The 24,622-nt window shown below is 36.0% G+C and overlaps 1 protein-coding gene across 4 annotated transcripts in view; it reads left to right on the top strand.

The window, feature by feature from the left end:
• The first annotated feature begins 8,519 nt into the window (after window positions 1–8,519).
• LOC111049062 (serine/threonine-protein kinase BRSK2) overlaps window positions 8,520–24,622 on the top strand; it is a 117,755-nt gene continuing 101,652 nt past the window's right edge. For 2 of the 4 annotated variants that reach the window (XM_039441596.1, XM_039441595.1), the window contains exon 1: window positions 8,520–8,911. In XM_039441596.1, coding sequence (XP_039297530.1) covers window positions 8,824–8,911 — 88 coding nt within the window. In that variant the 5' untranslated portion in view covers window positions 8,520–8,823. The remainder of the gene's footprint in view (window positions 8,912–24,622) is intronic. The other 2 variants (XM_039441597.1, XM_039441600.1) reach the window with 2 other exon arrangements.

Below are 24,622 nucleotides of genomic sequence, written 5' to 3'. Positions count from 1 at the left end.
CAAGGATGGTGAGATTTCTTGGCATTCCCGAGGGGTACCGCTGGGTTATGAAGATATACATGCTGCCCTTCCTTGAAGCTTTGTGGTGTGCCATTCTGGTTGGCAATCTGGATCCGCTTCTCTGCTGAGTTGATGGAATTTTGCAGGGCAACCTCATATGCTTTCTGGAGCCTTTCCTGTAGTTGTCGCAGATGACTTTCCAGGTCGTTCCCTTGCAGATCCTTTGGGATGCAAAAATCTCCAGGTAGAACCATAACCCGACCATGTTCAAGATAAAACGGAGAGTACCCCATTGCTGAGTGCACCACTGACCGATATGCCATCAGGGCATAGGGTATACACTGGTCCCAGTCAGACCTATCCCTTTGGACAAACTGGGAGATACTATCAGTCAAGGTGCGATGAACTCTCTCCAACCTTCCATTGGTTTGGGGGTGGTATGCTGTAGTACGAAGCTTACTGATGCCTAGGAGCCTGCACGTGTGGCTCATAAGTTCTGAGACGAAATTTCAGCCTTGGTCGGTCAGCAAGCATTCTGGGGGGGTCCCCATGGGGTATGCCTGGTGATGATTGACTGAACAAAAACCCTTGCAACAGTATCTGCTGTTTGATCAGTTATTGGAATCCCTTCCACATACCTAGTAAAATGATCTATGAAGCTTAGGAAGTACTTATTGCCATTGTTGCTAGTGGGTAAATGTCCAAACTTATCATCTCCATAGGTCGTGAGGGCTCATATGCCTTGGCTAGTGGCGCAGCTAGACAGTTGGGTGTTTTCCGTAGAGCGTAGGAATGGCACTCAGCCACATATTTCTTCACATCTCCAGTTAACCCCTTCCAGTGATAGCATTGGTTGATACAAGCAATGGTTCTTTCGGTTCCCGGGTGTCCAGCCCAGGGGGTATCATGACACAACTCCATGACCTGTCACTGTAGCTTCTCAGGAACAGCCAACTTCCAATTTGTTTATCCTGATTGCCCTGGGTATACCATACGATGTTGTCCTCCTTGCATCCTTGGCCGGTGGTAAGGAGCCCTTGACACCACTTGTCTTCCTCCTGTTCAGGTTGAATTACTTCCTCACTCAATTCTTCAACTGTTGTTACCTCCATAACTTGTCTACTGAGGGCATCGGCATTGGTATGGCATTTGCCTGGCTTGTGAATCACCGTATAGTCATATTCTGCAAGTCGCAAGGCCCACCTGGTCAGCTGGGATGATGGATCCTTCAGACTGAACACCCATCTCAAAGTGGCATGGTCAGTTATCAGGGTAAAAGTATGTCCCTTGGTAGCAACGGAATTGCTTGGTCACCCACACTACTCCCAGCAGTTCTTGTTCTGTAGTTGAGTAATTTTTTTCTGCTGCATTCAATTGTCGGCTGGCATAAGCCACAGGTTGCTCACCGGTCTCAGTCATCTGGGATAGAACGGCTCCAGGGGCAGTGCCTGATGCATCCGTCGCTAACAAGAAGGGTTGGCTGAAGTCAGGATAGATGAGCACTAGGCTGGAACACATGATGTCCTTTAGCTGGCAAAAAGCTTCCTCTTGTTCTCCCGCCCACTGGAACAGTTGATCCTTCTTGACTAAACTGGTTAGTGACTTTGCAAGGTCTGCAAAGTTGGCAATAAACCTTTGGTAATAGCCAGCCAATCCCAAAAATCCTCGTACTTCTCTCACACTCTTTGGTCTTGGATACTGTTTTACTGCTTCAATTTTTTCAGGGTCCGGCTTAACTTCATCTCCACTCACAATATGACCCAAGTATTTGACTTCCTTCTGGGCAAAGTGACACTTCTTCAAGTGTCACTTTTAAATTTGCCTGTTGCAATATTTGAAAGACATGGTCTAAGCGAATGGCATGTTCTTCAATATTTGCACTGAAGATGACCACATCATCTAAGTATACCAGACACTCTGTTCCCTTGATGCGGGCTAACAGCTGGTCCATCATCCTCTCGAAGGTGGCAGGTGCACCAGTCAGTCCAAAGGCCATCCTCTCATACTGGAAGTGTCCACCAATGGTGGTAAACCCAGTTTTCTCCCTATCCTCTTTGGCAATGGGAATTTGGTGGTAGCCACTATGAAGATCGATAGTAGTGAAGTAGCGGCTCCTACCAAGGTTTTCCAGAGTTTCGTGGATCAAAGGCAATGGATAGGCATCAGCTTTGGTGATTTCATTCAAAGCTCGGAAGTCTGTGCAGAATCACCATTTTGGAGTTCCATCTGTGGTCCTCTTCCTGACCAGTACTACTGGGGCAGACCATGGGCTGGTGGAAGGAGTGATTATCCCCTTGTTGAGCATGTCTGCTAGATGCTCCTCCACTACCGGATGCAGATGGAAAGGCACCCAGTACGGGCGCTTTGCAATGGGTGCAGAGTCAGACATGGGGATGTGATGCTCCACTTTGATGTTGCACCCCTCCTTACCTGGTTCCTCAAACAGTTCCCGGTACCTCATCAAAACCTCTTGGATCCTCAAGGAATCCTTAGAGGAAAGATGGCTCAAATGGTTGGTTATCTCCCTTTTTCTCTCTGCTGGAGTGATAGGGACTTCTACAAGGCCTACCTGTACCACTTCTTGCTCCACATCTTCCTTATTATCTACTAAACAGGCCATTCCCAGAAGCTGACATCTGTCCACTGTCACAGGAGTTGCTGTAAGATTTATTACTTTCACTGTTATCATCCCTCCATTGATGATGTTCAGGCTTCGTGCCACTTGCAGTCCAGCTCGTGGTTGGCTAGTTGGTTCCACCATAACTACTGACCCTTGTCTACCTTTAACAGAGGCCTTCAACACTGACTCACAATAGGGTGAGACAACCCTATTCTCTAATGCCACCACATCAGGGGTTGGATCATGCTTGTCCTCATCTCCTGGTTCTGTCCAAATAGTCAACGTTTGTCGGTTTTTCAGGTTGGCTGATGATTTGTTCGGGTTGACTGATTTCATAAGTGGAATTACCACCCCTCCACAGGTAACAGTTCCATTTTGACCATCCAGGACTAGTCCTAACTTCTGATAAAGGTCCCAGCCTATGAGTCCATCCCTCCCAGTATCAATTGTTGCAATAATGAAGGTATGCCTCACTTTCACATGTGCAATTTCCACATCTAGAGTCTGAGCACCTTGTACACCAAGCAGGGCTCCTGTTACTCCTTTTGCCACCACCTGGGCTGGCTGAAGGGGGACATGCAGAATAGGTTCCCGGAGAATGGGAATTTCAGCCCCAGAATCCACAAGCAGATACTTAGTGATGCCATCACCAAATTGGAACTGAATTGTTGGATTCCCACCACTCTGGTTCACACTAGGTATCCAAATCTCTTGTGGTCCCTCTCTCACTGGCTTGACGTTGGACCACTGGTCAAGCCTCTCCCATTTGGGGATGACTCCTTCTGTTGACAGGTTGTGGCTGGTTGACTTCCCATATTGACTTGATCAGATGGTGCCAATCTCCGCTGGGAGCAGTTGAAGGCTAGGTGGTTCCGATCTCCACACACAAAGCAAAATTGTCCTGAGCATTGGCCATCTCCACTGAGCTGCTGTTGACCACCTTGCTGCCTTGCATCTTGACTCCTGAATTGGCTGTTATTGGAGCTTCGGCATTCACGGGTGAAGTGACCAGGCTTCCCACATGCATAACAAGTTGGTCTTCTCTTAAACTGCTGGGCTGCTCCGACCTGCCCTACTGTCATCTCATATGAATCCACCCCTAGTCCATCATGATTGACTTGAAAGATCTTGGATAGGGGATTGCTAGATCCACTGATGTTCTCTATCCTTTCCACAATTTTAACAGCATCCTCCAAATCAGAGAGTGGGTACAGCTTCAGCATGGTGGCCACCTGGGCACGAAGTCCCCGGACAAATGAGGTGAGTACAGTCTGATCGATCTGTGAGCGGGACCACTCCATTTGTTCCCGACTGGCAGCTGTTGGTTGTGCCTTTTGTCCCAGTGTCCGGCATCAGTCTGCAAAGGCACATGCAGTCTCCCCAGGCTGTTGAGTGGTTCCCATGAGTTCCAGCATATAGTGCTGTGGGTCTTGGGATTGGCCAAACCACTGATGCAACACCTTCTCGAAGTCTCTGAATCTAGCTGCGGTCTCGAAGAGTTCAGGGTGTGAGTCCAAACAAGCTGCTGCCGGGCCAGTCACCTTCAGCTTGCAGATGAATTTCTGGGCAGCCTCATCCCAGTTGCCGGTTTCTGCCACTAGGTTGATGTTTTTCAGAAACTCCTCGACTGATGGGCCAGTGCCATCTCCGGTGAATGTTTTGATCAGCAACTGCAGCCCCAGATCCTTCTTCACCCTTGGTTGGCTGGTTGATTGACTCATACCCTGGGCCTGTTGTTCTCTGAGAGCAGCTAATTCTATGGCGGCTTGTTTCTGTTGTTCTGCTAATGTGACAGGATGATCCTGTCATTGGCAGGCTAACAGGTACTGCTGGGATATCATGCTGTTATGGCACTTGACTTTTAGTATTTCAGTCTCGTGATGCAGATGGTCCTCATCTGACATGAGGACGCAGCCAGTTGATGTTCGTAGGGCTGCATTTTGGCATGATTGTACATTACGCCAATGTGTATCCGAGAGGGTATGCGCCACCTTAGTTCTCCAACACACCCAGAACCTGACAGGAGTGAACAGTGACTATCTCATCCAGCGAAAGGGAAAGACTTTAGAAAGAGTCTCAAATTGGCATGTGTGTTATGCGCCAAACCTGGACACTTTGACATTCGTATAGAAATGACAAAGTCAGACACATCGAATCACTGACACTTTCAAAACAAGACGGTTAAGTTACACTTCTTGGATGGACTGTACTACGCAGATCTGACTTGTTTTCAAACAATGGTCATTGTTTGATGAATCCCCATGTGTAGGCTATTCTTAACAACACCATTGACAATTTATTCCTGAAACCTATCACTCTTCTCTATCTCTCTTCATAGTAATATCAGGCGATGACTTATCTTGTAACTGTATAATTCATTATAATTATATCATTTCTATTTTGTGCAGTTGTCTCTCTTTTCTGCAGCTATTTGGAGCATAAATAATAAAGCTATTAGTAAATTTCTTGACACAAAACAAAAATAACTTCACTTAATAGTTCAATTGTCAAGATTAGTGAGTACATTGAAACCTCTCGATAACTCTATAATTTGTAGTTTTGCCATTAAAAACACTACAAGCTTCTACGCCCTTCCTGTGGGGCAATACTTCCTTAAATCTAAAACTTACTAACTAAACCACAAAGTAATGAATCACTTAAAATTAGATCAAGTAAACAAACCAATTGAAGATAAATAAAAATTTTAAAGTTTTCCAACAAAAAAAAAATGTTTTTATGTTGGTTCAATATAAGGTCAAAGAACTGCCAAGGTACAAGGAGACCTCTTTCCCTTTAGATGGGGACAGAATGAGCAGAATTACACTACCAGCTGGGTCCATCCCAGGACCCACAAAATTGAACTACTAATGAGTATTATCAAAGTTTCAGCAACAACAAAACAGAATAATACAAAAAAAAATAATTTAGATTATTTCAGATTTAAATTGGCATAGGACAATAAATACAAAATAGGATGGAAACCAATAAGGTCCAGAACTGACACTATTATTCTACTGTGACCTTCAATAAATTTCCCAAGACTTTTGCTGGATATATTTGAATTTAGTATATTTTCCAAGAAGGAATAGCTGAATTGTTCCTCTTTTACACTGTGGAACTAATTAACTGCTTCCACAATAAATCAACTTCGGGAGTTCAAATTTAACTTCTCAACTTTAACAAAATAGTTAAAATAGTTACGATACTAAAACAGTTGAAATACATCTAATCATGAAATAGCACAGCAATTAAAACTGATACATTTGATCTAAAACGGTATAACATAAATTAGCATTTCAATAAAACTTTAGCCAAATAGTTAAAATAATTACAACACTATAACAGTTGAAATGCATCTGATCATGAAATAGCACGGCAATTTATAACCTATACTATTGATCTAAAACGGTATAACATACTTTAGCATTTCAATAAAACTTTAGCAAAATAGTTAAAATAATTACAATACGATAACAGTTGAAATGCATCTAATCATGAAATAGCACAACAATTATAACTGATACTATTGATCTAAAATGGTATAACATACATTAGCATTTCAATAAAACTTTAACAGCAAAACTTTCAGAAAATTACAAGAAAACCAAAAACTTAATTGTGTGAAATAAATATCTTGTCTCCTACTACTAGAGCAAAATTAGTGAGATTGCTCAATCAAATCAATCATTTGTTCTACAAATCATATTAGCAAATGTTGCCTTATTTCACCCTAACTTAATTCCTTATTTAACTATAATCTGACCTTAAATTTAGTTCTCAAATATAATTGAATACATTCTTTTGCTCAAATAACCTAACCAATTTACACAGGAGAAGAACGTGCCGGCTGTAACTCTGAGTGTCACAGGTTACAAAGTTTAAGTTAAAAATTTAAAATAAAAAATAGGTTGCTCAAATTTTGAATAATGTTCCTCCGAAGAAAACAGAAGTGAAAAATAGTTTTAAATTTCAGTCACTCACCCCACACAAACACAATCGCGACATCCATCTCCACTAAGGAACCTGTCCTTCTATCTCGAGAGCTGCCCACTGACTGACTAAGAGCTGACCGAAATTTTCCACAGGTTGTGGAAAACTCTTGGCAACCTGGTCTGTAAGCTGGCGCTCTCAAACGATTCATCAGGGAATTATCAGTCGAAAATAAAATGAATAAGAACATTAATTTTCTTCCCGAGTGACAATTACACAGTGGAAATGTCGTGGACTGCAACCAGGAAGACGACATTGGCCACTGAGGCAGCAGTTCTGCTGCCTACATCGACTGATGCCGTTCAAAGTACAGCCAGCTATTGTTCTTCTTTACAATAATTAATACCTCTAATCTTATAACTAACTTGAAACTAAATTGTCTTCCACACTCTCACACATTTCCCTTTCCCATAATAGTGTTCTTGGAAAATCTAGAAGAATGCATTGAAAACCTTTTGAAAAGGAACCCTCTAACCCACCGTCCTTAGCCAAACAAAACCTGTGTATCGAGTTTCGACTTTGAAGTTCAGTCGTTCCTGAAAACCCTTTGGCAGATTCTTGGAAGACCTCTCTACACAACCTCTCTAGACTCTAGCTGAACCTCTCTAAACGTTCTCTGTTGTTCTCTAAAAAGCTGGAAAATGCCATTTTTATTTTCAATTAGTTCTTGAAAAATCTTAGAAAACGCAAAAAAAACGTTAGGAAGACACTGTAAAACTGCCTACTTTGCGCGTAATTTTGAATTATTCTCAAAACAAATTCTAGACACTAGCTGAGAAACTTGAAAAAATGAACCCCTATAAAAAATGCTGGGGAACGCTTGGAAAACGCTGTAAAAGGAAAAGCGTAATTCTGAGTCCTCTTGAGAATAAATTTCTAGACCCTTGCTGAACTTTTTTACGAAATTTGAACATGATTTGTCAATTAGTTCTTGAGAAGAGCTAGAAAACGCAGGAGAAACCTCCGATCTCGGGCGGAACTTAGGCGTCTTAGCTTTAGGCGGAACTTAACTTCCAATACAACATTTTTGTACCTCAGCTGAACCTGTGTACCAAATTTGAACATTATTTGTCAATTAGTTCTTGAAAAATCTGAGGAAACGCAGAAAAACGCAGGTTTTGGGCGTATTTTGAAAAAAAATCAAATCCGTTCTTAATGCGCTTCTAGGTGGCCAACTGAACATACATGCCAAATTTGAACGTATTTGGTCATGTCGATTTTTAGTTCTCTTGATTATGAATGAGTAAGTGAATGAATGAGTCAGTGCTGCCATTTCGCATTTGTATAATATATAAACCACGTTTTAAATCTTTATTATAATATAAATGTAATGAGCCCTTCAAGAAAAGCATAGCTTGATTTGTGGGAGGGCATCTCATCTCATTACTCACGTATTATTTAAAGAAGCTTATTTGTGCAACATCCAGCAAAAAATGAATAAATAGAAAATAGAAGGAGTTTGATATCTTGACACTTGAACCCTTTGTTCTTCATTCCAATAATAAATTCTGCCTTTCATGAAAAAGGCTTTGTGCTTCATTCCATGAATAAATTCCGCCTTTCATGGAAAAGTCATTGAGTAAACAAACCTTGAGAGATGTGAATGTACCTGCTCTACCAAGTGGGGACTCGAATGTAAATTAAGCAAAAATAAATGAATGGTGATTTGCTTTCGCGATGAGAAACATTTCCCTATTATTATGTTCTTGGGACTTATTTGATAATGGACTTTGGTAATGTGCGTGTTTAGGGAAAACAAAACAAGAGCAGTAGTTGACGATTGATTGGCAAAGGGGTGTTTGTTGGGGTGGCAGCCGAACTGCCGGGAAAATAATGTTGGGTGAGTTGGCAACACGGTCCAACAGACCAATACTGCACTGCACCGAGTGCGCAGGTCTCTTATCACAGCGGTCTACCGAACAGGCATCAAGATTATTATTGACTTTTCCTACGAGTAGAATGTCTGCCGGGATAACCGTCAACGGCAACCGAACCATTGAACATTTCTGTCCTACTACGAGCGTGCTGAGTGCGTGGTGGTAAAATTTCGCAAATGTTCGCGTTTAAATATCTGCCGTCCATTGAGTCAGAATTTGTAGACTAGGTGTGTGCTTTCATCTTTCTGATGAAATGTGTGACGATGTTTCGGTGATGGGGTGCTGCTGGCTGGCGTTTGTCTTTTGATAATCGTGCGTCAGTTCTATCTCGCTAAAATGCAAAAGGAGAATAGCGGATCCAACGATCAACAGCAGTTTGTTGGTCCCTATCGACTGGAGAAAACTCTCGGCAAGGGACAGACAGGTAAGACTCACAAAAACATCATTCGCTACTTCGTCCTACTAACTCAATATGACTGATCGATCGATCCTGCTTTTCTTTGCTATCTATTTCAGTTTACTCTTATTCTTAGTCATTTTGCCTCCATTTCCACCCTTAATTCCTAGCTCTCTTCCAGGAACGAACCTAAATCTTTAAATTCAGGCTTCAACCTATTGTAACTTTGGTTTTCTCATTACTGGAATTCTCTCACTGGGTATCTTAATATTTAAACTCAGGTACATGTCCCAACCAATTGTAAAATGTATCCTGTCTTAAAATAGTTTGTTAAGAATAAAACTTAGATGTACACTATCCATTGTGTTCCATTCCACTACCACTTTTCATTGGTCGGGTATCACCTATAGTGCACAATACCACTTCAATATGAACGGTACCATACTCTACATCTATATGCACAATACAACATATTCTATACATTTTTTATTCACCTACAATCCATCTTCATCACTACTAAACAGAAAGTCTCGCACGTAACACTACAATATTATACATTAATAATAGGTGATTCTGTGTACGGTATATAGGACATATTATTTTATAAACAAATCACAAATATTCCTGTAAAAACATTATTCCCTGGCTTTATTCGAGGTTGAGCCTACATAGCCTATTTTAATTCATTTAATTCGTTGACAATAGCAAATCATATCATAAAATAATAGATTTGGGTAAGACAACAGGCATAGGCCAAAACTGTCTCTCCCAAATTTTTATGAATACCTAGGCCTAAAGTTCCAAAAAATGATGGTTTATGTTTTCACTTTCAAGTCCAATTTTCACTCCAAAACTAATGACTTAAATAGAAATTTTAAATTTCTATGTTTGTAAACTAATTAGAAAGCAAAAATATGTTATTCAAATCTCTACTAATTGGAAATTGTTGAGTAATTTTGCAGAATTTTGAGCCAGAAAATTCAGGTTTCAACCATTGTAACAAATGAGTAAACTACTCAAGTTTTTCCATTACGGGGTTTCTCCCCGGAAAAACCTAAATATTTCAACACCAGTACCACCATTTTTCAAGCTGTTCAAAAATGTATGAATGTCTTTAATCATTCCTGCTTCTTGTCATATGTAGAAAATAAATCCATGAATTCAGATAATATAGCTCTTCTTCTAGGTAGAAAACAAATTCCATAAATTCGTATTAACAAATTCTGGTGCGATCGAAGTAGGTGTCATAGAGACCATTTCCCAGTATTTTATTGATAAATTCAAGTTATTAAAACGTTTGAAGATGATCAATTGGAAATTTACAATTAAAAAAATTCATTTACTATTGTAAATGAATTATTTAATTGTTTGTGTAAAATAAGTATAAAAAATTATTACGCATTACGACGCCCCATGATTCTGAGAGAAGTGATATTCAAAAGAAAAACAAATTTCCGCGATGTTTCCAATTTTATCATAACAGTTAAATTTCCTTTTAATCCTTTAAACCTGGATCTTTTCTAGCACTACTAGGATATCTGGGATTTTCTACATCCAACACTGACGTTGAATTGGAAATTTGAGAAAGTCGCAATTTTACACGAATTGACAACCATGTAATTTCTTCGGATGGAGGGCCAAGTCTCAACTTATCTTACACAAACTATAGACTATTGTGATATAACTTATTAGGTCTACGAGATATCTCCCAATCAACTGATGTGACAGTTTTCATTCAATCTTTTGAATGGGATCACTATAAGCTTCTATAATGAAATCAAATAAAATATATACAATTTACAGATGGAATTAATTAGAGAATGCATTTATTCAAATGCTAATTAATATATAATTATTATTCAACGAAAATCCGAAATAAATGCTGTAAACCACCTCGAGGACTTCTGCTTCTGCAGACATTGACAACAGAGTTAACAGCTAGATGGAAATTCGATGAGAACTACTATCCAAAATAGATAATTCAATTGATTGAATGGAAAGTGATTGCGATAAATGTCGTCTTCAGTTGGATGAAAAATAAGATGAATGATTCTTTCTATCTTCCCATATCATAAGGGTCATTATCTTTTGGGCAGTATAGTAAGTCAGAGGGAAGTTGTAACTTTGACGTTTTTGTTATTCAATGATTGAATAATATCATTATCCGTCAGGGAAATTATAGATCAGGAAATTTGTATTCATCAGCTGATCTCTTCAATTGATCAAAGTTTTATTTCAAGTTGATCAAATTCTGTTACATTCTTTTAAAGAGCTTGAAAGAAGATTTCTTTAATTATAACATTCAATCCACAGATTACAGATTGATACTATATTATATTAATATTTTGAACTTGTAGAGTCGTTTAGCTCTTTTTTAAAGAAACACGATCACTCATTTTCAAATTAAAGACACAAGAATACAGATTTCTACCTCGTTGCATTCGAAAATATGATAATATGTAGTTCTCATTCCAGCTTCCTAACAGGTTCCTTCCTAAAAATATGACATGCATGGAAAAACCCAATTTCTTTCACTACTAATTCATTCAGAAATATTACAGTAAGGCTCAACTCACACTTACGCGACTCAAGTCGAGAAGAGACTTGCAACTCTAGTCTCTAAAGCCGCGTCCACACTATGTCGATCGACTCTGTCGACCCGGTCGATCGATAAAGTCGCTCGACACCTTCGACTGTGTCAACTCGACAAAATTGCATCAGTACATGTGGACGAGTCGACCGACAACCATCATAAATTTTCATACATAATCGAGTGTTTTATATTTAATCAAGTGCTTTATTTTAAATATAAATCGAGTTTTTATATAAAATGAGTGATGATGAAGATGCTGGAGCAGCGGCTTCTGCTGCAATTCTTATTGCCATCTTGGGAAGCCAAAAAGATCGTTGCCCGCGGAGATTTTGGGTACGGCCTAGCCTTGTTCGAGGCAGAAAAAAGTATAGTACGGAGGAATTTATGGGAGATTTATTGCTGGATGAGGTTGACGAATTAAATCTAGAATGTAGATGTGACGCGGGCTTTAAAAACTTTTTTAGAATGAAAAGTTCCGATTTTGAAAATTTTTTGAAAAATCTTTTGTTCTTATCTGCCAAGAACATCAAAGCTTTGTAGGCAAACCACTTGCTTGTATAGGCGTCATCAGCGCCAGTCTCGGTCTTCCTCGACTCGCTCTCTTTCTTTTTCTCCCTTGCAAATTGACTTTGCAAATTTCTAATTTTCTTTTCCACCTCCACTTTTTCAATGCCAAAATGACACCGCAATTTCCACCAAACCATCATGCCGTTTGTTTCTGTTTTTATAGTCAACATCACTTGAATCCCATAAGTAAGAACGATCACGGTACATTTCAATAAAATTCGACGTTTGGGTATCACTCCAATTCATTTTCAATAAAAATGTAAGCACTTGAACAACAGTATAGCACTATTCTATTTTTTAAAACGGCAGTGACAAGATCGACACGTCCACACTGGTGCCTTCGACTCGACTGTCTTTGATCCGGACCGACCTGATTCGGGTTGCGTTCGACTCGACTCGACAGCGCTCAACAATGTCTAGCGACACGTCCAGACTTGTTCGACATTGTCGATCGACTTTGTCTATCGGTGTCGATCGACATAGTGTGGACGTGGCTTTACCGACACGGCATGCGATTCCAAATGGTGACACTCAGACCAGTCGATTCTAGTCTCCGCGACGTCATCATTTGAAAACACATGCTGCGTCGAGAAGATACTAGAGTCGCAGTTTCTTCTCGACCTGAGTCGCGTAAGTGTGAGTTGAGCCTATCAATCTCTAGTCATGATTACTTTAAATTGTCAAGATTTTAGGCAAATCTATTTAAAATTGAATACTTGAATCAAGCTTCAAAAATGTATTATTTTAATCATTGTCAGTGGAAAATATTAAATAATCCAATAGTCTAAAATGCATCAATACGTGCGTGATTTAATATTTTATAATTGAAACATAATTATCTACAAGCAGAGAAGTTTGTAAATTGTTTATTTGTAATGAATGTATTCCTGTATATATGATAAATTACTTTACAACAGAATAGAATAAGTTTTATTCCGTTCAATGATACATTTTAGTAAGATTTTATTACAGATTGCACATGGATGAATAGCATTCACATAGTTTCTTATATTATATCGAGTTTCAATTCCTTTAATTTTATATCCTCATGAACTTTTCCCAGCCATTCATTTAGTATCATCAAACAAATATTTTAAAACATTATTAAACTCATATACCTTACAAAAATGACACTCCACCTTCCACCACACAAAGTTTAAAGTAAAAGTTTAAGGAATGCTTACAAGCAGTTTCACAGCAAACATAGGTCTTAGACAGGGAGACGTATGCTAATCGATGCTAAGACGAAGCTAATCATGTTAACATGTATATATATATATATATATATATATATATATATATATATATATATATATATATATATATATGTGTGTGTGTGTGTGTGTGTGTGTGTGTGTGTGTGTGTAATGTAGTATGATTCACTTAAAAATTACTTTAAATGTGAAACATATTGCGAAAATAATGAAATGTCAAAAAGGGCACTTTCAATTTTTATGTAAATACAAGTAGCCCTAAACAAGAAAGTGAATATGTAATGTAGCTATGCTAGAAGATTATGTTATAAAAAACTTAAAATGTAATTAATGATTCATCTATTCAACTACGGTAGTTAATCTATTTAACGGCATCAGTCAGATGGTGGTCTCTACAGGAACACGATTAGGATTTGTCACGCCATTATAATTTGCGAAACATCGACACAATTTTGTCAAAAGAAAGTTTCAGCTATCCTAACAGAGACAGACAATTTCAAATTCTGTTTTCATCCAATCCATGCATATTTATTCATAGCTTAGAATATTATTTATTGCATCAGTCACATACCAAGGCTTCATATTGATTATCTATTTTCATCTCTAACATTATTTTTTCTCCAAAATAGGCATTAATTAGGAAATATTCACATAAACAATACAATCCCATGCAAAATCACAAGTTGATGAAGTAATTATTAATTTAGAATTCAAAGTATTTCATCCCAAGTTTGAGATAAGATAAAATTGTTCAGTAAGAAGAATCATATCTTTTTCAGGATAGAAACTAGTTGAAATCATACGTTTCTCAAGTGAAATCATAATAAGCTGATGAAGTTCATTAATGCATTCATTTACTCAAATTCAATACAGTAGCACATACGCGCCCCTTTTCCTATGTTTAGGAATTCACATAAATTCAATGTAATTTGCATATTCCGCTGCAATGTTATATAAACAAAATTCAAATTTCTATTTCCAGATTAAGAAAAACACTTAACAGTGAAGATCCCTGTATGAATCAGTATGAATCATATAGTGTAGAGTAAAACTGCTTCAAGTTGTATAAAAAACTCCCATAAAAGTATCCATGCTGTATTTCTCACATTCCCTGTGATTTCTTGGAAATGATAATTCGTTCCTAATTTTTTGGGGGGAATTTTCATAATGCTCGAATAATATATTTAGACTGAGAGAATGATAGAAAAATAATCCATTCTCTAAAGAAAAATTTTGAAATCTTATAACAGTAAAGAAACCTATTATTCAATATCATCATGAAACAAATCTGAATCTAAATTGCTCAAGATTATGGAAACATCTCAATATTGTTGTTACAAGGATAATTTAACAATAGATTAGATTGGGGACTACTATTTGAATTGCAAAAAAAACTTTTCTTTCGTTGAACAGTATCTATGAGATTAGGTGGGAGAATTCCTTTCTCAACTTCGCAACGACGTATACGTATGTGTAGAGATTTTAAACGATTTCGTATTTTGAAGGTAATACACGAGGAGAATAAAAGTCTCTTACTATGATATAACTATTCACATTATTCATTTGCCTACGATAGGAAACATGAGATTACTCAGATTAGCTCATCAACTATATACTATACAGAGTTAATGAACATTATTATGGAAACAGCTCAATATTTCTGTTAACGGAGAATTTTACAGGGGATCCTATTTGAATTAAAAAAGAAAAAACTCTTCTTTGTGGCTTCAAGATTTTGGTTGGCCGTTTTGAATTCAACTCCATTTTTTAATGTGCTAATCTCATGTTTTCTATCGTAGGTAAATGATTAATGTTAATAGTTACATCACAGTAAGAGACATTAATTTAGTCTCCTCGTGTATTACCTTCAAAATACGAAACCGTGGAAAATCTCTTCACATATACGTCGTTGCGAAGCTGAGAAAGGAACTCTCCCACCTAATCTCATAGATATCGGTTGTCGCGTTCGGCCATAAATATGTGTTACAAGACAAAAGCAAATCTGGACGAGTTTAAACGCAAACCGTAAACCTCACACTTATTGCAATGGATAACCTCATTTAAACCTCACGTAAGCCTCACTTGCACCCTTATATAGAGGTAGATTGATGAAATAATTTTGTTTTCATGTTTTATAGAGAGATTCACTTTCAACTGTCAGCATTGTATGAATAGTTAAGAAAAAAGTGTTAATGTTAGTTATAAAGAATGCTGATCAAATGAAGTGAATTTCACTATATGTATGGTTTTTATGACCTCTGATAACTAAACTTAAATTTTCTATGTAGACTACTATAACCCTAAACCTTATTTTGTATTATAATCTATTGTATGAATTTTATTCATTTTTAATTTCATGTGGTCTGAATTAAATACAGTAGGATATGGGCTAGCGAATAAAATGGCCAATAAGAAACCTCCCCCACTGATTCGAATTTCCGTTTAGGTGTATCTTCTCTTCTTCATAAAGGAACGCGCGATGTCCAGGTGCATATGCCTGAACAGAATAAAACCGCCGGTAATAACTTCATTTCCATCAATTCAAACGCTGCCTGTCCGAAAAAACGAAGGCTATCAATCAATTTATGATGACAAATAATGAATCCGCTCGATGAATGCATTGATTGTGATCCATTTTAGCATCATTATGATTAATTTCATTTTTCCCTTCCCTTGAGGTTGCTGATGCGGTTAGGTTTAGGTATAGTTTTTCTTGTCATGAATGTATTATGGTTTAATTCGTAGACTACTTTCATTCAACCCGTAATAATTCATAGAAGATCTCGCCTGTAAATGTTTGTATGGCACAAGGTGGAGATCTTTGATTTTAATCGATCGAAAATTTAAATCCTGTATAACTACATTTAAATGGCATATGTTTATAAATTATTTGAAATGTTGTGAATTACATACTATCAAGAGGGCAGTGGCTCGATAAAATAATTTTTGATTATTTTTATCACTTATCATGTAAAATTATTATGAAAGAAATGTCTATATTCTATTGTAGACTTTAAACTATCTTATGCGACTGTAGTTTGAATGAAGGTTTCGTACTTCTTGGAAATTGATTTCCTGTAATTCTGCGATCCTAATCTACTTTCATTGGACATTACTCCTCAATATATCTGAAAATCCCTTAATAAGGCTACTTTTTCATGAGAGAATCAATTCAAGTTGTAGGTTAAGATATTCATATAAAATGAAACGACTTGAAATTGCTGAACGACTTTTATATTAAAAAATTGAGAAACTAGATTCAGTCAAAACACCAATGTTCAACTCCAATGAACTTAGAGATTAATAATGATAACGTTTTAGAGATTGATAATGGTGATTTTGATTGCTAATGGTAGTACTTTAAAAAATTGAACTTTTTTGTTGTATTTGCCGTTGATTTTATTTGTATTATAACTAGTGGTTCAGTATTTGCTGTTGTGTAAATTATTGTATTTCATGGCTGAAGTTCAAATTCTCCGTCCAATGTAGGAAATCATACAGCCAATCATACAGCTTCATTTTCAATTATTGATATTCTGTTGCTTGATTTAGAAGCCGTCTGTTTACTAGAGATTGATGAGTAATGGTATAGTAGCTTGAACAACTTTCTCAATTTCAAGAATATTATTCATTTATTTCGAAATAAATAAGTGATTATGACTAGTTCAAGTAGTTTTATTTAATTTGGGGCTAAGCCTGTTAAGTATAATTAGTTATTGTCGTAATAATTCGTGAATTTATCGGATGAATTGATTAATGGGAAATTATACAAGAATTGGTACTAAATATAGGAAAATTTAAGACATTCTTATTGAATATTGATTTTTATAAGTCAATAGCAATAATACTAGGAGCATAATCCGTATTTTCAATTAACTCGGTCTCTATGAAATTACAAAAAAAAAAACTATGAAATGGGGGATTTTGATTCTTTCGTAACTCAACACAATGTGACTTCCCCAATGTGAAATGCAATTTTCCATATACATATTCACAGTAGGGCTGTATTTATTCTGAAAGTGGACACTGTAGAGCTTCATACGCTATTGTATCAGAAATCCAAATCCGAGAAAAGTTTTGTTACGCTTGCCGTGTTACAGAGAACTAACTTCTCGAAACATCTATTGTCCGTTATTGTTTTCCATTCATGATCTTTGTCTATGTAAAGCGAAGCATTTTGATCACAGTTTCCACTCTCCTTTTCATTCATGATGGATAAAACCCCGGTTTCTGAAAGTGTAATTTGTTGAAAGTTAATATAGCGGTTTCGTGTTTCATTCTGAATCTGAATAAATGATTTCAAATCCCCTATTGAAATTATTTCAACTCAATGACTTCAAACACTCTAAGCTCCAAGATTCAATATTGTCTTCTACATTTGACAAAAAAAAAATCCTTCAACCAATAATGTTATTCGGATTGAACCAAACCATCCTATTAGTCAACAATCAGTAAACAACCTTTTAATATAGAATTGAAAGATGATTATATAGCGTATCGAAATGTATTAAATAATACAATTAAAAAGGCTAAATCAGATTATTTCAAGCTGAAACTGGAAAATAGTAAAAACAACTCTAGAAAGACATGGGATTGTATTAATGAAATGCTTGATATAGATAAAAAACACGTTCAGCCACATATAGATCCAGATATTTTGAATGATCATTTCACAAGAATTGGTGAAAAATATGCGAGTCAAATCCTGAATGATATCCATAATATTGAAATACCTGACTCATTATCCCCCAGTCCTAATAACAGCATTTTTTTCAACCCAACTAACAGCACTGAAATGCTTGATGTGATAAAATCTTTGAAAAACAATGCAGCAACAGGTGTTGATGGTATGTCAGGGGTGTTCTTGAAAAAAATTTCTCAGTTCATAGTTAAACCGTTGGAATATATAATAAATAAATGCTTTCTATCAGGCTATTTCCCAAAAAAGTTCAAAATTGCAAAAGTGATAGCTCTTCACAAAGCTGGTGATCAAACACAACCCGGAAATCATAGTCATATAAGTCTTTTAAGTAGATTTTCAAAAATATTTGAAAAATTGATCAAAATTAGATTAGTTTGTTTCCTAGATAAAATAAAATTCATTCATAGTAATCAATATGGGTTTCAATCTGGTAAGTCTAGCACTGATGCTGTACTTCACTTAACTAACATCATAAATAACAATTTCAAATCCAAGCATAAAACACTATCAGTTTTTTTAGACCTTGCAAAGGCGTTTGATTCCATACCACACAAAATACTATTGCAAAAATTACATAATTGTGGAGTTAGGGGCATAGCAAACGATCTGTTTGCGAGTTACCTAACAAATCGCTCTCAATATTTGACAATTAATGGTAAAATAAGTTTGAAAAATCTTTCTGTATTTGGTCTTCCTTAAGGCACAGTCCTTTCACCATTGCTGTTTTTGATTTATGTTAATGACCTTTTGAATCTGAAAATACCTAACTGCAGAGTAATTTCATTTGCTGATGACACAGCTCTTGTTTTTTCTGGTGTGTCATGGGGGGATGTATATCATCCTATATCATTATATGCATAATAATATTGTTTCCAAATGTAAACCTGTAAACTTATCTGCAATTGCATCTATCACAACTAAAAAATAATTTGAATGTTGCGTTTCGGAATTCTCACTAAACAATATCACATTTGTATTGGCATGCTTATATAGAACGCCTCAGCATTGTTATCTTGACCCGTTTCTAGAAAAGCTAGAGATCTTACTTGACATTTTATGTAAGAAATATGAATATGTTGTTTTAGCAGGAGACATAAATATTAATGTTTTAGAGAGAGATAATGTTTACAATAAGCTCATGAACGTTTTAAGAATTTTCAATATGAAATACAAGGTTGATTTTGCTACTAGAATTACTGCTACCTCCGAAACAGCGATTGATAACTTTATCACAAACATTAATGACGATAGTTTAACGATATCTGGTATAATTACCCATATATCAGATCACGACGCTCAACTTCTCGAAATCCTGAATGTGAATAGTTTTTTATATAAACCAATTAGGAAACTGCGTCGGAATCTTAGTGAATGTTATGTAGACATGTTCTACAAACAGCTGTTATTTTTGAACTGGATTGAAGTTTTTCAATCTCCAGGTACTGAAAAATTTAATACTTTCATGTCGCTTTTTTCTTATTACATTAAAACATCAACTTTCCAAAACTATTCAGAAATGAAAAAGAGTACAGTGGTAAAAAATTGTCTAGTACTGAGGCAGTTAATAAAATGAAGGAGCTGTTAGAGTTGGAGAACATATTTAGACAGTATAAATCAGAGGATGTGACATTTCAACTTAGATCCAAAAGGAAAGCTTTGAAACTCATTATGCAAAAAGATAAGCAAAAATATTTTGACAAAAAGTTTTTGATGCAAAGAATAAGAATCGAATAGCCTGGAAAATTATAAAAGCTTAGATAGGCAAACAACAAAATTGTAATCATTCAAATATAAGAATAATAAGTAATGAAACGCATACAACTGATCCTATTAGAGTAAGCAATATATTTAATCGAATGTATCAGGCATGTGCATATGAGGACAATGTAGCAATAATTGCAAGAAGGAAAGATGTCCTACAGGAAACGTATTTGTTGCTAGAAAGAGAGGCGAATAAGATTGGCTTGATAGTGAATGAAAGAAAAACGAGGTATATGAAAATATCAAGTAGTCAAGCAAGAAGAGTCCCACAAAACCTCCGAATTGGAAATAAAATTTTTCAAGGTGTAAGGAACTTCAGCTACTTGGGGGTTGAACTAAATAACGAGAACAAGATGGGTTACAGCATAAAGCAAAGAGTATTGGCTGGGAATAGAGCATACTTCAGTAACATGAAACTTTTGAAGAACAGGCTCATATGTAGAAACACGAAACTTAAAACATATTAGAGCCTAATTCGACCTGTTGTAAAAGTACGGCTGTGAATCTTGGACGTTAGAACGAAAGAAGACAAAAACCATTTAGGCGTTTTTGAAAGGAAAATCCTAAGAAAGATATATGGTCCAGTTGAAGAAGAAGAGGAGTGGAGGAGAAGAACTAATTCAGAGCTCGAGGCGTTGATAAAAGGCTGAAATATTGTAAAATTTATAAAGGCACAGCGGCTTAGATGGTTTGGACATATCTGTAGAATGAACGAAAACAGAATGCCTAAAATAATATTCAAGGATCCCTTTCTTTAATGACCAGTAAACAAATAATTTTTCGCAATAAAAATTGTAGAGAATTTAATTCTGAAAAGAATTATGTGAGCTGTGTGAACTAAATTTGAATAAAAGTTGAATAAAATGTATTCTTATGTAGTACATTACACCACAAAAATTTGCTGTTTTGTGAGGAGAGAACTAATAACTTATAAGTTGTAGCTGATTGCAAATAAAATATTCGGTTTTTTATGAAGTTTTTTTATATGAAAGTAGCATATCTAAATGACATTAAACTTATAACAAAAGACTAGTAGATTATGCCATTAAGCCTGGGAGGAAGCTCGAACAGAAGTAGATGATCTCCTATGATTCCTGCCAAAATGTTTGGCCATTTTGATGTTGAGGAAGATTAGGATTGATGGCATGAGGATTGTAAAGTGTGCCTCATTGGTAAATAAAACGGTTGTTAAAAAGTTTGGGTAAACAAGTTTTACTTAAATCCATTGGCAAATACCAGCACGGGGAATACAGTCTCGTGGCAATAGAGTATGAACTTTCTGGAGGTGGTATAGATGTAATTGTTGCTATTTTAGTATCCTCCAAATAATAGATTGATTGACATTAAACTGCACTGACAATTCTCTCGTGCTCTTCTCTGGATGTTCATAAATTTCATTAAGAACTTGTTCGTCCAACTCAACAGTCATAGTAGATCGGGGTCTGCCTGCATAAATGTGCTCTTGGGATATCAAAGAACATGTTTCAGACAGACGTAAATGAATAGTGGCAAAAAACCTTGAACTTGGACATACTCGGTTAGGAAAGTTCTCTTGATACAAACGTCTTGCTTCAGTACTATTACAGTGTCCCATTCCATACATTAAATGCATGTCAGCTAATTCGGAGTATGAATAATGTCTAAGATTACCTGCCATTTTTTAAAAAGTTAACACTTAACACAAAAGCAAAGTGGAATGGCTATAAATAACTGGTTAATAGATTAAACAAAAAACACAGCGCGGTTACAGTAAGCCTAACTTACAGTTTGTTTTTTTTCGTTCAACAGTGAGCTAAAATATTTCTGAAAATAATTTTCAGCTGATAATTTCTTTTAAATATTTCTTATTTAAAACATAATAAATCAGCTGTTTTGGAACAGCTGTTATTAAAATTCATGTTTTATTTGCAATCACCTATGAGCTATTAGTTCTCTCCTCACAAAACAGCAAATTTTTATGGTGTAATGTACTACATAAGAATACATTTTATTCAACTTTTATTTAAATTTAGTTCACACAGCTTACATAATTCTTTTCAGAATTAAATTCTCTACAATTTTTATTGCGAAAAATTATTTGTTTACTGGTCATTAAAGAAAGTTATTGGGCATCAAACGTAGAAGTCTGTGTTTTTCTACTTAGATTTTTTGCATATTTCAACTTTTTTCTCAAAAACTACTCACACTACAGCTTCCAGACTAGTTTTATTCAATTTTTCAGATATTTTTCCATATGAATCCAGCATAAGTTTTTCAAAAACTAGTCCCCAAACAATTCAGCATCGGTGTATTTCACCAGAGGAACTGAATTCCGGGCGAAATCTTTCACCCTGTATAGCTCGCTAATGAAGCGTTTATGGATATATGTTTATAAGAACTTTTTTTCTTATTTTTACCTCTACTATCACGTATTAAATTATTTTACCATAATTATGAATCACCCTGTATATGATGTCATAATGTTTTTTAGAAAGACTAATATAGAAATAAGAAACCAGACTCACAGCTACTTTACCCGTTACGCCAGAATTGTTGAAAGACATAGATTATACCTATTCGAGAGGAAAACCGTTTTTAGGGGAAGGTCATTTTTTCAAAATTGCCAAACGATTTGAAAATTTTAGAAGATATTAAAAGGTTTGGTATTGAGTTAAAGGAATATTTGGTAAGATTATCCCTGTACTCGTTACAGGAGTTTTTATAATATTTTATGTGTATGAAATTTGTTTGTAATTAGTATTTAGGCTATATTCCTTAGTATTCTGTGACACTTTTCATATGTATTTTTACATGTTTATGAATAAAGATTTTTTCAATCAAATTCAATCAATCAATATATAACAATGCAAATGAGGGCTTGAGAATTGTAAACTCATGGTTTGATAGACATGTACTCACCATGAAGAAGACTAAATTTATGACTTTTTCTCCTACTGAAATAGGTCAACCAGTACAAACCTTGTCTTTACAAATGCATTCTCACGCTTTGTTAAATGTTGGAATTTTTCTGGATCTAAGCAAAGCTTTCGATTGCGTTGACCATTCAATTTTGTTAAGGAAGCTGGAGTTGGTGGGTGTGAGAGATGTTGAACTGGAATGGTTCAGGTCCTATCTCCTGGATAGGTCTCAGTGTGTGGAAATAACAAGGGAAGAGAAAGGGAAGATAATTCATTACTTATCGGATAGAGTATCAGTGAAGGCTGGTGTACCACAGGGCTCTATACTTGGCCCTTTGTTGTTTTTTCTATATGTAAATGATGTGCCAAAAGTTATATCCCAGGGTATGCCGATGACACATCATACATTTGCAGCTCTCAGGATGCAAGTGTGTTAGAAATAGAATCTTTCTTGAACATTAATGCCATAGCCCAGTACCTCTCTCAACTCAAATTAGGAATTAATGAATCAAAATCCCATTTTTTACTATTTAAACATAGAAATAATTACAGGATAGATCAACTTATTAATGTACAGATAAATGAAAAAAATGTTAACCATCCTCATTTCGTGAAATTCCTAGGGGCTGCTCTGGATCAGCATCTCTCTTGGGATTTCTATACTGATCAGCTCTGTGGGAGGATTGCATCTGGAGTCTTTGCACTCCGACGAATAAGAAGATTGAATGATACCAAACTCACAATGGCAGTCTACCACTCACTCATAATGTCACACATCCGCTATGCCATTATTGTGTGGGGTGGGTCGTGCCAGAATTTGGAGAGGGTGTTCAAGCTCCAAAAAAAGCTGTTAGAGCGATCAAAGGTATTATGCCTTTAGAGTCCTGTAGGAACCACTTTAAAGAATTAGGCATACTAACCGTTCCCTCTATTTATATCTATGAGGTGATTATGCATGTTAGAAGACAGACAATGACTAGAAATGCTGATTCGCATGGATACAATACTAGAAATAGAGGAGACTATGCTTCACTGTATCACAGAACAGCTCTTTTTGAGAAAAAACCTACATATATGGGCCTTAAATTTATTAGAAAGCTTCCTACTCACTTGGAAAATTGTGAAGATGTCGATGTTTTTGAGAAGGAATTAAAAAGTTTTTTGATGATTGGAGTATTCTATACCACAGAAGAGTTTGTGTGTAGAGAGGGTTCCTTTGTGTGATTTTTTTCTTCTTTTTTTGTAATACTGTATGTATTATAAATTTTTGACAATTCCTATACTCTGATTAGAGTCTCTGGGAAGCTTTAAAAACAAACAAACAAACAAACGAATCATGTGTATTGTGATTGCCCTTGTATTGAAAAGGTGAAATCCTTGAAATATTTGTGTATAATGATGGATGATCATATAAAATGGGATACTCATATTGAATATATGTGCAGACGGCTTTAATATCTAATTTATAAGTTTCATAAACTAAATCAAATAGCTGATTTGGTAAAAATGAAAAAGATTTATTATGCTTATGCGCAATCACTTTTCCAATATGGAATTGAGATATGGGGGTCTGCTTATGATATCCATATGAAAAAAATAATTCACATTACAGAAACACCTTATCAGAGCAGCATTATGCAGACCAAGATTGTACCCTAGTAGACTTCTTTTTCAAGAATTCCAGGTGCTTACAGTGAGGCAAACATATGTTAAAAGAATCATATTATTCATTAATAAGAATAGTTATACATTCAACTTGAGGAATAATCCATATAATTTGCGTCCCTCCAATCCATTACAATTTGATATTGACTTTACCAGCTTAAGTGTATGTAGACGTCAGTTTGAATATCAGTGGTACTGTTTATAAATAAATTCCCTGAATTCATTATTAATAGAATTACAAAATCCATAATGAATCTCATACTGGATTGGATTAAGATAATGTTTATTTCAAATTATCTATATCCATTATGTAGTGTTTCATTCTTGTGTTATAAATTT

This window comes from Nilaparvata lugens, chromosome X, assembly GCF_014356525.2.
Source record: "Nilaparvata lugens isolate BPH chromosome X, ASM1435652v1, whole genome shotgun sequence".
NCBI lineage: Eukaryota > Metazoa > Arthropoda > Insecta > Hemiptera > Delphacidae > Nilaparvata > Nilaparvata lugens.
Note: the sequence above shows the minus strand (reverse complement) of the source record. Positions and strands in the feature narration are given on the sequence as shown.